General features: G+C 42.9%; 1 protein-coding gene across 1 annotated transcript in view; it reads right to left on the bottom strand.

The window, feature by feature from the left end:
• Positions 1-12,720, bottom strand: part of LOC114700349 (Down syndrome cell adhesion molecule homolog) — a 216,542-nt gene that overhangs the window by 68,543 nt on the left and 135,279 nt on the right. The window contains exon 14 of the mRNA XM_037210023.1: positions 2,031-2,184. Coding sequence (XP_037065918.1) covers positions 2,031-2,184 — 154 coding nt within the window. The remainder of the gene's footprint in view (positions 1-2,030; positions 2,185-12,720) is intronic.

The following is a 12,720-nucleotide window of genomic DNA, read 5'->3' as shown; positions in this document are numbered from 1 at the left end:
CTTTTAACTGCAGCCTCCTGACCTCAGTCGCTTCCTCTCTGCACATCACCTTCCTCTTTTCCAGCCACGCCCTGACTCAGGCCTGTGTCCCTCCACCACCTCTGTACCTCCTGTGGTTTCTTGGGATAGCACTTGGTGCAGCTGGCCACTGACCATGGGTTTCATGATACTGCTTACAGACTGACTCCCACAAAACTGTGAACTCCCTGGGGGTGGGTATGTCTGCTCTGCTCATCCTTAGAAGAAATTGCTCTGCACTAACCAAGCCTGCTTCTTCTGGACACTAAGCCTGACTATTTCCCAGCCTTGCTTCGAAGACAGGTCTGGCCCAAGCCCCTCACCAGAATTCTGTGTTGGGCTCTGCTGTTACTATGCCAAGCTGCCAAGATTTAAGAAGATTTGGTTCCACAGTCAAACCTTGTGAGCTGAATTCCTTGTATTTTAGGTAGTGCCTAATGTATAATAGACATTTGAATATTTACTTATTTGTTTGTTCAGTGGTGCCAGGGATCAAGGGCAGGGTCTCAAAGATAGTAGGCTTTACCACTGAGCAGTAAAATGGCATTCCAGTGATTTATGAAGTAACTTCAATACGATCTCTCCTGGTAGGTCCCACTCCTCAGGAGCCTGTTCTCAGCTGATCCCTATCTGACTGGAATCTCACTTCTACCTCACTCAGGCTGTTTGGAAACAGGAAGGGCCTGCTGGAATGCCTACCCATCCTATGTGCTTGGTTGCAGTTCCTCATTTATCCCCCAGGGCAGACTTTATAGCTCATGTTCTCCTTGGATGCCACTGTTTTCTCAGTGTTAGAAAGAATGTGGACATTGTGACCAAAGAGTTCAATAAACAGGAACTCCAATTTTAATTGACGTCTTACCTGCCTGTATTTGTATTGAAACTTCCCTCATTGTTTTATGCTGCCCATTTCCCAATGACCACATCAACAAGCATGTTGCCAAGGACTTTTAGAGGTAAAAAAAATCAGAAGTTTGGAATGTCTAGATTTTTTCCTTTCTGGCTCTTTAGAAATGATATTGGAACTATATTGCCAATCCAGAATCAAAAGGCATCACCCGATTGGACTGAATTATGATTCGGGGAGCAGGTTTACTGCAAAGGCAGATCTAGTCAGACTATGGAAGCTCTCACTGACAGCAATCACCAGCTCGAATGCTGTGGCTGCGCCTGCTTTTGGTGAACTGTCTACTGTCACAATGAGACAAGGTACCAGACGGACACACAGGGATGCTCTGTACCCTGCTGACTCCAAATCTCATTCTTACTTAAGGTTTTTTTGTGGTGTTCTACAAATGAACCACGGGGTGGTTTGTATGGGAAATGTCGCTCATGGGCTCATGGGTTTGAGTGTTTGGTCCCCAGTTGGAGATATTGTTTGGGGGGGGGGTATGGGACCCTTGGCAGGTGGGGCCTCACTCAGGAAGTACACCATTGGGGATGGGCTTTGGGGGTTCACAGCCTCACCCAGCTTGCAGTTCACTCCTTCCGCTCCATGTTTGTGGCTGGAGATGTGACCTCCCAGCTTTCTGCCCTGGCTGTAAACTGCTATGCCTCCCTGCATGATAGTGCCTCTCTCTGGAACTGTAAACCAAAACAAACTCTTTCTTCCATAAGCCACTTGGTCACTGTGTTTTATCATAGCAAGAGTGGCTCATTCAACAGCTGGTGATTTTCTTACACCTGTAACATTTCAAATCCCATACACTGTGAAGCAGGCATGTCTCTTTCATAAGTGCAAACCTGATTTAGATCAAAGAAGAACTTCCTTGGGAAAATGGCAGATTGTGAATATCACTAATTTTTCCAAACATGCATTTAGTAGTCAAGTCATCAGCCCTTGGTGCTGTGTTCACCACTAGGGAAGCCGCTTTCCAGATTGGCACACTGAGCCCAGGGCTGGCTGACTAGCTGCAATGTGATGCCCACAAACTTCCTTTCAGATAAAGCAGGGGCCTAAGAATCACTAAGCTGTGGTGGGCGGTAAGGCTCTTCCTCTGTGGTTCACATACCTTTAGCCAGTGGCTCCACAGTGATGATCTCACTACTGTTGCCTCTTCCAGCTGAAGTCACTGCCACCACCCAGACACTGTACTGTCGATTCCGACTCAGGTTAGGAATTCTGTAGGAAAATGAGTCAGGGGAGGCTTCAAACTCGCTGATAACCTGTGCGAAGAGACAGAAATGTTCCCTTACTCACAGAGCAAGTGGCACAATGGCTTCCTAAAAGAATGTTTAATAATATATTGCCTATCATACCAGATGAAGCCTACACCACCAGGTGCCCTCTGAAGGGCTGGATTTCAATGTGAACTGTAATTGGTATATGTAGGTGGCCCACAGTCCATGTCCCTCTGCAGCACCTTTGATGGTCACCCACCTAAGGAGCAATAAGACCCTTTATTGTTTGGCACTGAAGAAAACACAACATGTGAAACAGCGCTTTCAAGGTTTTGCTCATTGGTTAATGGATGGCAGTGATATCCCAGAGACGGCAACAAGGCTCACTTCAGCTACAAGGGGTTTAATTTTGAGAGGGACTTCAGGCTATGGCACATGGGGGACCCAAGAGGAGCCTGGTATCCTCACAAAGCTGAAGGGACAGAACTGAACAACAGTTCACAGGACTAGAAATGAAAAAGCTGGACACACAGGGGATTCCTGGGATCCAAGAAGGTTTTATGTGGGTGTCTACTGAGAGGATCTGCACACCCGTGGGTGGGGGAACTCCCCAGGACAGGGAAAGAGCCACCCAGAAGGTTCTGAGTCAGAACTCAGCACTCATAAGGGCTGGGAACGGTGCCTGCTCCCAATACTGGTTCAACTCCTCAAGACTGGGAACGCTGGCTTAGGACTTAAGGGTTTTACCTCAAAAGTGAGGAATATTTAGCTTAGGATTCAACAGTAGTCTAGCCTGGTCTAACAGGACACACAATCAAGAATTGAAAAGATTAAATGATCACTAAGTAACAACCACACCTCAGAGCGAAGGTCAAGAATATTTAGAATATCTACCACTCAAATAGGTAACTTTCCTAATGACATTCAATAAAAAGCTTACTCTAAATGAACAACATTGATATTATCACATAGGTGAGTATATAAATAAAATATGTTATGCTTAATCCATGCAGAAAAGAATGGAGGACTGCTAAATGCAAGAAGTCAATTATAAATTATCACACGGATTTAACTGTTTTTTTATTAAATGTCCAGGACAGACAAAGCATACCCAGAAAGCTGAGGAATTGTCAGGGGCAGTGTGGGCAAAGAGAATAGGGGGTGATGGCTTTTCTTTTTAGGATGACAGGATCATTCTCAAGTTAGAAAAAGGAAGGGTCACGGGATGCAGTAAACACCTGATCTGCGCTGTGTAAATGACCTCTTGATAAAGCAAAAAAAAAAAAAAAAAAAAAAAAAGGAAAGAAAAGGAAAAGAAAGAAAAAAAGAAAAAGAAAAAACCCAAACAAAGAAACAAAAATTTTAGGAATTCCAAAAATGGAAATCATGAGTCATGAAGAAATAATTATATCTATCAAAATTGACCCATAATCGACACAGAATGATTTTTGCAAAGTCAATAAAAGCAGTTCTATAATTATCTTACGGAAATATTACAAAATACTAGCAAAAACAAGTGTATAAAATAACATCATGAACCAGCTATAGGAGGCTGTCAGCAGGGTACCAGATTTGTGTTACTAAAGGAAGAGAGGTGGTGTGAAATATTAAAGACGTGTTACATTTGTTTATGCTGTGGAATATTTAATGATGCAAAGATGTGTTGCATCCTTTTATGTTGCATTTGTTTAACTCTAAAAAGCTGTGTTACTTTGCCTGGTTGGTCTAATAAAGAGCTGAACGGTCAATAGCTAGACAGGAGAGGGATGGGGGGGGCTGCCAGGCAGAGAGAAAAAATAGGAGATACAAGGGAGGGAGGGGCAAGAAAAGGAGGAGAGAGGGCACCAGGGGCCAGCCACCCAGCCACACAGCCAGTCACAGAGTAAGAAGGGAAGGAAGATATATAGAATAAAGAAAGGTAAAAAGCCCAGAGGTAAAACGTAGTTAAAGAGAAATGGGATAATTTAAGTTAGAAAAGCTGGCTAGAAACAAGCCAGGCTAAGGCCAGGCATTCAAAAGTAAGAATAAATCTCTGTGTATTTATTTGGGAACTGGGTGGTGAGCCCCCAAAGAGCAAAGAGTAAAGGAAACAACCAACTCCAGAGGAGCTGTAGGGAGAAAAGTTGTGGAGAAGAAACATTGAAAATGTTCCAAACTTGAAACCCAGAGGCTTAAGAGTCCCAGTGAGCTTCAGCCAGAAAAAATAAAGTCATATAAACAACAGCAAGGCAGATAGATCATAGTCCAACCACACAAGACAGTAATCCCGAGCTTGTGTGGAGTAACAAAGAGGCTGATGTCATTCCAAAGCCAATTCAAGGAAAAGGACTATAGGACAAGTCTTTAACTGAAGGGAAAAATAAAGTATACAATTTGACATTTTTCCAAAATTAAAAGTAAAACCTTTTCTGATATTTAAAAGATTAGATGACTCTCCAGGAGAGACACAGCCTGGGGGATGGTAAACAGTCCTGCATACAGAAGGAAAAGTGCCCCCATTCACACAAAACTGGAACCCTCAGACACGTGGGCACATGTTAGCCTGCACAAGAACCCATGTGTATATCTGCTCTACACTGCTTGCCCCCGCAAACCCCATGACCTGTCTTCCAGATCAGGGATATTTTAGCTTTATTCTTGGCAAATTTATGACAGAATTCAGAGGTTGTGTGCATGTGTTTGCCTTGTGTAATGTTCCAAGATGAAGCAGGTGCCAAGTTAATTTTTCCAAGCTTAGTGATGTTCAAAGGAGGAGACGGAAACAAATGAGGGACTTATTTGGAAAACACATATTTCATTGTTTAAACGATACCCTTGATAGTTAAAAATAATAGTTTAGATTGGGTTTATGACATGTATAAAAGTAAAACACATAATAATGGCTCAGTGGTGGGGAGTGGAAACAGAAAGCTGTGTCCGAGTTGCATTGGAAATTTCTCTGCTATGGATGAGGTGTATGGTATCACTTGCAAGCAGACTATGATAAAGCTGTGTGAGGCTGATCTCAAAGAAACCACTGAGCTTCCAGCCTGAGGAGGGAAACAAAGTAGCACAATAATCACAGTGGTAATTACATTAAGAAAATGAGGTTGAGCGCCTGAATTAAAGACAAAGGTTTTCCACTTGGCAAGAAAGCAATGGCCACCAAAGAGAAAAAAAACAAAACAAAAAACAAAAATGATATCCTATAGAAACATCACCAAACATTTTTCTTAATATTACATAAAATGATCAAACATTCTAGGTCTGATGTATAGAAGCCAACTTGGCACTGATAAGGAGGTCAGCTCACCAAGAGGCTAGAGCCATCCTGAACCTTCATGTTCTTAACAACAAGGCTCAGAATACAGAAAGGAACTTCAGAGCTGTAGGCCAAGACAGCTCACCATTACAGCTCACCATTGTTCCACCATGTGGCACTAAGACTGCCCTCACCTTACAGGTGAGAAATCTGTAGGGCACACAGAGGCCATAGCACCAGACCAGGGGAGCAGGAGGATTATGCTCCTCACTTCCAAACTCGTGCTCCATGCACTCAGTTATGAACAACCAACTCTAGAAGAACTCTCACCTCTGCTTGATGCTGCAACAACCTTAAGTGGCTGGGTCAGCCATGAAGTCAGGGGAAGCATGAGCTCTGCTATTAAACCAGTTTAACTGTATCTCTTCATTGTCCACCCAATCCCATAATCCCCCAGGGGAAAATGTCAGAGGCTTGTTCACAGTCAAATATTTAGCTTACAGGTAAAGTGTTCTAGACAGATAAAGGGAAATGATTGGCCCCTGTGAGGATCACTCAGTGACCACATGCACTCCTTAGGGCACACTTGGATGGACACTGGCATTCACTGGCCGCATCCACCACAAAACATTCACACTTAGACTTCCAGGAGTTCAGAGGAATTTGGCTTGTGCCTTGGCAAACCACAATCAGAGGAGGAATTCCTGAGACCATATATGAATGCACTGTGTGATATTCCACAGGTTGCTGTTGTCAAATATTATCTCAAGGCTTAGGGATGTGGATGTCATAACAATCATCTTTATTGAACATTCAATATCAGCAAGTCATTATATACACACAAAATAAAGATTTTCTGTAGCAAACATAGCTTTTAGCCAAAACCCAATCTGTATTCTGTCTATGAGAGGTAATTAGTCTTTACTTCCAAAATACATATTTTATTTATGTTTTGGCCACAGCATGGAGCATGGCTAAATCAGAAATTTAAAAAAATCATTTCTTATGCTGCTCTGCTTGCTTCACCATTTACACAGAAGATTAGCCAAGAATCAATGCAAAAAAAGTTTCTATGTATAGAAAGCCCCTCCAATTGGCACGGCATTCCTCTAGAAATCAATTGGGAAATACGAGCTTAGCTATTTAGTATTTCCTAATGGTCCCATGGGAAGGTCAGTTACATGATGTCTCCATCCTTTGATACCACTATATATTTTCCTGATGTTTGCAATAATCAGGCACCACTTTTCTTGTTTGGGTAGAGGGCAAGCAGAAAGTTGTCAATCGAACCATTAATACAATTGGAGAGTCAAATAATTAATGTAGCTGAATATGTGATTAATGTGTCTTAAAATCTGAGCAGTAGCGATAAAGAACAAGAGTGTCCCTAAAGATATCAGTCTTTCCTAAGAAGAGATGTGACTGAGGCCATTTGCTGATTCTGGTGAGCTCTATTCATCCATCCATCTCTGGGCTCCAGAAGACAGAGTAGCAAGAATGCTCTATTGAGAGGTAACTGTGTGTGTTCTATCTGTAGGGAGCAAGCTACAATTCCAAGGAAATCCTTTGAACTTAGTGTCTGAAGGATACAGAGTTTGAGAGCTACACCTGAAATGTGAAGGCTAGCCACCAGGGCAGAGACTAGCCCTGATCACCACAGGGGGTGGAAGCATTTCAGGACCTCTACCACTTCCAGAGTGAGATTGGATACTAACACCCATTCATGGGCCTTAGAGGCAGGGACAAGACTTGACTCCTGGGAGAGGATCTTGTAGATGAGACACCTCCAATAAAGGGGTGCATTAGAAATGTTGCCATGCTAGTTTCCAACAGAATCTTATCTATGGATGGTGAATACATCCAGGGTTAGCCCTTTAGAAGAAGAGGTAATGGGTAAGAAAGAAAGGAAGGCAAATAGAGAAATAATCTGGAGCTCATTCAGTGAACACATCAACTCTATTAGATCTCTTTCCTTAAGCTTGGCCAGAATGGTCAATCCAAAGAGGGATGTTGCCTCTTGATTCCCTAGGAAACATGTCCCCACAATATTTTAATATGTGTTATCATAGTTGCAACTACATTTACATCTTAACCATTTTCTTTCTATCATGCTTGCAACAGTCCAGTATCATCCGAGGCAAATTGATGACTTTTACATACATTTTTGTTACATGGCTGTCCCTTCTGAATTACTTGGCATGTTCAATGGGAAAGGATGAATTTTACTTCTAGATTTTTCCCAACACTTCAGTAGTAGTTACACCAAAGACTTTGAAATGTAGAAGAGGTTGAAGGGATAGAAAGAAAAGCAGGGCTTCCCTATGAAGCATGACATATAAGGGCAAAGCGAGGTGGGGGTGGAGGGACTTAATATGTGGTATATTAGGGATTAAGAGAAAAAGAAGTGTATGGAGAGGTAGTAAAGGTAGTTTAAATATTTAATGATCAGTGCTGTGGGATGTCCTTCTGTATGCTGTGAATGTGTTGCTCTGATTGGCTGATAATAAAGCTGTTTGACCAATGGCAAGGCAGAATAAGGTTGGGTTGTACGATCAAACTGAAGACAGAGATGAAGAAGGGTGGAGTCAGGGCAGCCACCGGGCAGCCACCAGGCAGCCACCAAGGAAGCAAGACATGTAAAAAAAAATGAGGTAACAAGCCACAAACCATGGGGCAAAGCATAGATAAGAAATATGGGTTAATTTAAATGTAAAAGCTAGCTACTAATAAGCCTGAGCCATTGGCCAAGCATTTATAATTAATATAAGCCTCTGAGTGGTAATTTGGGAAGTCACTGCTGGGTATCTGGGAGTTGTTTATGGCACAGAAATTTCTGATTACATATGGCACCCAATGACTCAGTGGTTAAGAGCACTGGCAGCTCTTCTAGAGGACCAGGATTCAATTCCTAGCACTCACATGGCAGCTCATAACAATCTGTAACTCTGGTCCCAGGGGATCAGATGCCCTCTTCTGGATTCCATAGGCATTAGGTATGCACATGGTGCACAGATATATATATGCAGATAAAACACTCATACACATAAAAAAAAAAACCTAATAAACATTTAAGGATCCAGTTACACACATGAACTCTGAGCAGCTGTGGTTACTTGCACAAGACCTGTACAAGATCAAGCCAGTTAAAAATTCCAGCATAGATGGGGAGGAGTTCATGAGCCTCATCTCTAGCTGAGAAGCTATGGGTACATGATGAGGAGGAAGAGTAGCCATTAGTAGATTCCCATGCCCCAAGGATGACCCCACACTCATGCACATATGGGCAGCACTGACTGGAAAGAGGACATGAAGTTGGGAGTGAGATATGTTGGGGGAATAGGAAGGGAGGAATAGAGAGGATATGATCAAGATATACTGTATCATGAATATTTTAAAGAAAAAATATTATTTAAAAAATATTTAAGCATCTAAACATTTTTCTTCCCTTAGATTTTTATCTATTCAGTCTCTTCTTTAGAGTTAGGACAGAAATAGAAGAATGACTTGATTTTGAACAGGCTACTGCTATGATTAGGGTACCATGGCTGGAGTTCAGTTCAAGCTTCCCAGAGCGCTGGGTCCAGGAACATGGCCTCTGCAGAATCCCTTGGTCCTCAGTGGAAAAGGAGTCCTGCTGTGCCCAGCAAGATGCTACAGGGGAGACTTTGGGAGCTGGGCTGCTGGCAGCTCTGCATCTGTCATTTTGTTAGCCATCTCAGGAAAAGGCTGCCCTTTCTTGTGAACAAAGCTTCAACATCTTCACTTTATCAGAGTTCAGAATTAATCTGTACTTGCTCCTAAATCACTTCTCAGATGATGTGAAGTGGGTACTTATGTCTTGGACATCAGAGGAGATGGGAGAAGAAGACGGAGTCCACTCTAGATGATGCCGTGTGACAGGGATAGCTCATGGTGTTCTCCCAAGGGAGGCTGATATTCTGTCTGAGAATTCACAGGGCATGAGGGTACATGCAGACACCTCTGAACTGGAGTGTGGAGGGCCATGGGTGAGGAGCAATGTCAAGAATTATAGGACTTCAGGGAACAGCTATATAAGCTTTCTGGGCCACAGAAGGTTGTGGGGTTAGCATATGAAGAAGACAGTTGGCAGTGAAGAAGACTGGGAACTTTCACCAAGGCAGATACGTAACAGAGTGTGTGTGGGAAATCCAGGGCTGCGCAAATGTGTGAGAAAGCACACTATAAAAGTAGCCTGTAAAAGGTAAGACACGAGGCCAATTATCTTCCAACCTTTCTGCCAGCTCTGAACCCTTCCCCTTCCTTGGAAATGCATTTTTTCATTACATTTATTTATTTATAGAAAATCACATCTCCTTTTACTGTCCATGCATCCCTATTCGATTCCTTCTAGACAAGAGTCTAGAAGTCCCAGTGGGCGATGTGATGTAAGAAACAGATTGAGACGCCCATTTTCAGTATGAAGCATGCTTAGAGTTCGTCAGGTTACAGATGAGCAGGAGGCACTAACCCCTCCTCCTTAGCTGTTTGCTGCAAACACTTGTCTCAGAACTCGGAGACCTGGAAGGTCAAAGCAGTCACTTGCTATATGACTGAGGCCATAGTCAGATAACAGGGGCCATCTTCATCCCTAAATTATTCATTAGATAAGATTCAGTGACCTAAACCAACCAGATGGGAAATTGGGACGGGGCAAGTCTCAGCCCGGGGGAGAGGAGGACAGGACTTTAGAAATCCTGTCTTAGGATACAGAGACTCCACTGGTGAAAACTGATTTTACCAGCCTTACTAGGGAATCGATGGCGAACCTCTGAGTGTCAACTATGGTGGCCAGCATATGGTCACTCAGTTTGGTCTCATGGTCATTTACTGAGTCTGTTCTAGCTCATAGATTCTAAGTTAAGACCATGACTTGGCACACAGAGGGTTAATTAAGAATGAGACAGGACAGGGCTCTGTGAAGTTCTTACTGGAATCCAGAAATAAGGCCATTCAGAGTTTTCCTTTTAAAACTCTCCCTGTCATAGCTGAGGATATGGCTTAATATTCAGCAAGATGTCTGGGGGTGGAGGGATGGCAGCTCCATGTGCTTGTTTTAAATGTATATTTATAGAAAAGTTTTATAGGACTTTTGACATGTTTGCCTCCCCAGATCGTGTCCAGCATGGAAAATGTGGCTGTTGGGATAAATCGTGAGATATCCAAACGATGGCTGACATTTCAAGCACTCTGCTCTTTTGGATTAGGGTCTGCGGGGTGGAGTCCTGGATTCCGTAGAACTATGCTGTCTGTTCCTTGAAAGAGGGTGGAACTGCCCGGAAGTCCGTTGTCTTATAGCGGGCCTGTGTCAGTTTTATGAATGGCCTCTGTCGCCTGTCTTTATTCACAGTTATTTCTGCCTTCCGGATGCTGCTACCATCTTCCTTTCATGTGTATGATCATTTTTACAGGCAGATAACATAAAACTAGCCACAAAAAATTAGCTACAACTAAGGACGTCAGACTTTTTTTTTTTTTGATAGTTCCTATAATCACAGATTTTATGAACAGTTGCTGAATTCCTTCCCCAACCCCCTCCATTATGTAGCTTACTGGATGTTAGTAAAATTCCCTCCAACCCCCCATCAGGGCCCTTTTGTGGCCTTACTTTATATCCCCTATGACCTTTCCCTCCACTCCACTGTGGGCTCTGGTCTTGCTGGGACTTGGAGCCAAGGTCACTGAAGGGCAGACTTTGCCTTGCTCCTTTCTCTAGGGAATCTTCCCAATCCTCAGCCTCCCCTGGGGTCAGCACCCACCAACTAGTGACTGGAATGTATCAAGGAAATGCTTGCTATGTTAGGAGAGTTTAAAGATGACCCAGAAATGATCAGAATTTGAAAGGGAATGCTGTGTGCGGGGATAACTACAGCGTAGCAATTTGCTCTGATCGAATTATTCGCCCCGTCTCTCAGATGTAAAACTTATTCCACTTGAAAAAAAAAATTTCAATTAACTTTTTAATGAAAAACGAATTCTATCAAAGAAACAGGGTGCTCTAAAATGCCTAACATCCAATAACTAACTCACAGTTTCCAAAGTCTAGAAAGCTCGGATTTCATGGGTCCACAGCAGTGTCTTACAAAAAGAAAAACAAAGCTTCCCCTGAAGCAAAATACGCAATCCAGCAGCGGCTTTAACGGAGGAGCAGTGAACGCATCTCCAGAAAAATGTAAGTTAGTGGGATCAAATTGATATTAAAAAAAATCCTATGTATAATTCATTTTGATAGAATCAGCATCTTGTTTCACAGGTTTCTTCTCCAGAAGATGATGATCAGCACGAAGAGCTTCAGAAGGCAGAGGGTGCAGAGACCACAGAGACCGAGGGGGTCACATTGGCAGTAGTGGCGGCACTAACATTAAAGAGGAGTGCATTAGCCTGGCCCATTTCTGTGTCCCTCTGTGTCTTCCTGAGATCACCAGACATGCTGATCTGTACATACACACATACTCATTGGCTGCTTTCTACAGAGCCTTTCAAATTAACATATTTGATTTCTTGGATTTCAAATATAAAAAAGAATTGCTATTATACTTTGCAGTGAATTAAACTTAATATCCAGAAAGACCATGAAAGAGTCTGCTAGAATCAAGGTCGTTGTCCCATTAGAATCGACATGACAGCCTCTTCCCTTTTCTAGGCTCTTCCCAACCATATGCCCTCCTGTCACTATCCCGACTCCATTGTCATGCCACCTGCCACCCTAATTACCTATCTGTCAAAAGTGTATTATTAGTTTCACTTATGGCTGTCACCCATTCCGTGACTTCTGCACAAAAGAACAAACTTAGCATCCCGCAGCTTCTCCCAGAAGAGAAGAAATTCAGTGACGATTATTCTTAGTAATAACAATAATCTAGGCATAATATACAACCCTGAAGAGGGTTAACATGGATTTCCATTGACATTACTCTTAATTGAAAATATTCGAAGTCTACTTAACTCCTTACATAGCACAATGCACTTGTATCAGGCCAAGTCAAAGAGATCAGATGTTTGCAAAACCAGAATCACTGAAAGACTCCAAAGGCTGGTCAAGAGGGCATTTCAGCCAAATTGTGCTGATGGTCATACTGTGATAATGGGCAGAATATAGATGTCTAGGTCGTGAAGCTTTTTGGAATGCTATGACAATGTTGGACACGCCTGCCATTAATTACAGGGTGACAACCAGTAGGAAAGCCCTGACGTGGGCCATGGGTTTAGGAGTCATTTGACTCCTGTTGTTGCAAATGGGCCTCAGGCCTTGCTGGTACCTGACGGTGACGGTGGAAGAGAGAAGGCACAGTCTAAGCCTCTTTATCCAAAATCTGTCTAAA

Source organism: Peromyscus leucopus, chromosome 12, assembly GCF_004664715.2.
Source record: "Peromyscus leucopus breed LL Stock chromosome 12, UCI_PerLeu_2.1, whole genome shotgun sequence".
Lineage (NCBI taxonomy): Eukaryota > Metazoa > Chordata > Mammalia > Rodentia > Cricetidae > Peromyscus > Peromyscus leucopus.
The sequence above is the reverse complement of the archived record's forward strand: the minus strand, read 5'-3'. Positions and strand labels throughout refer to the sequence as shown.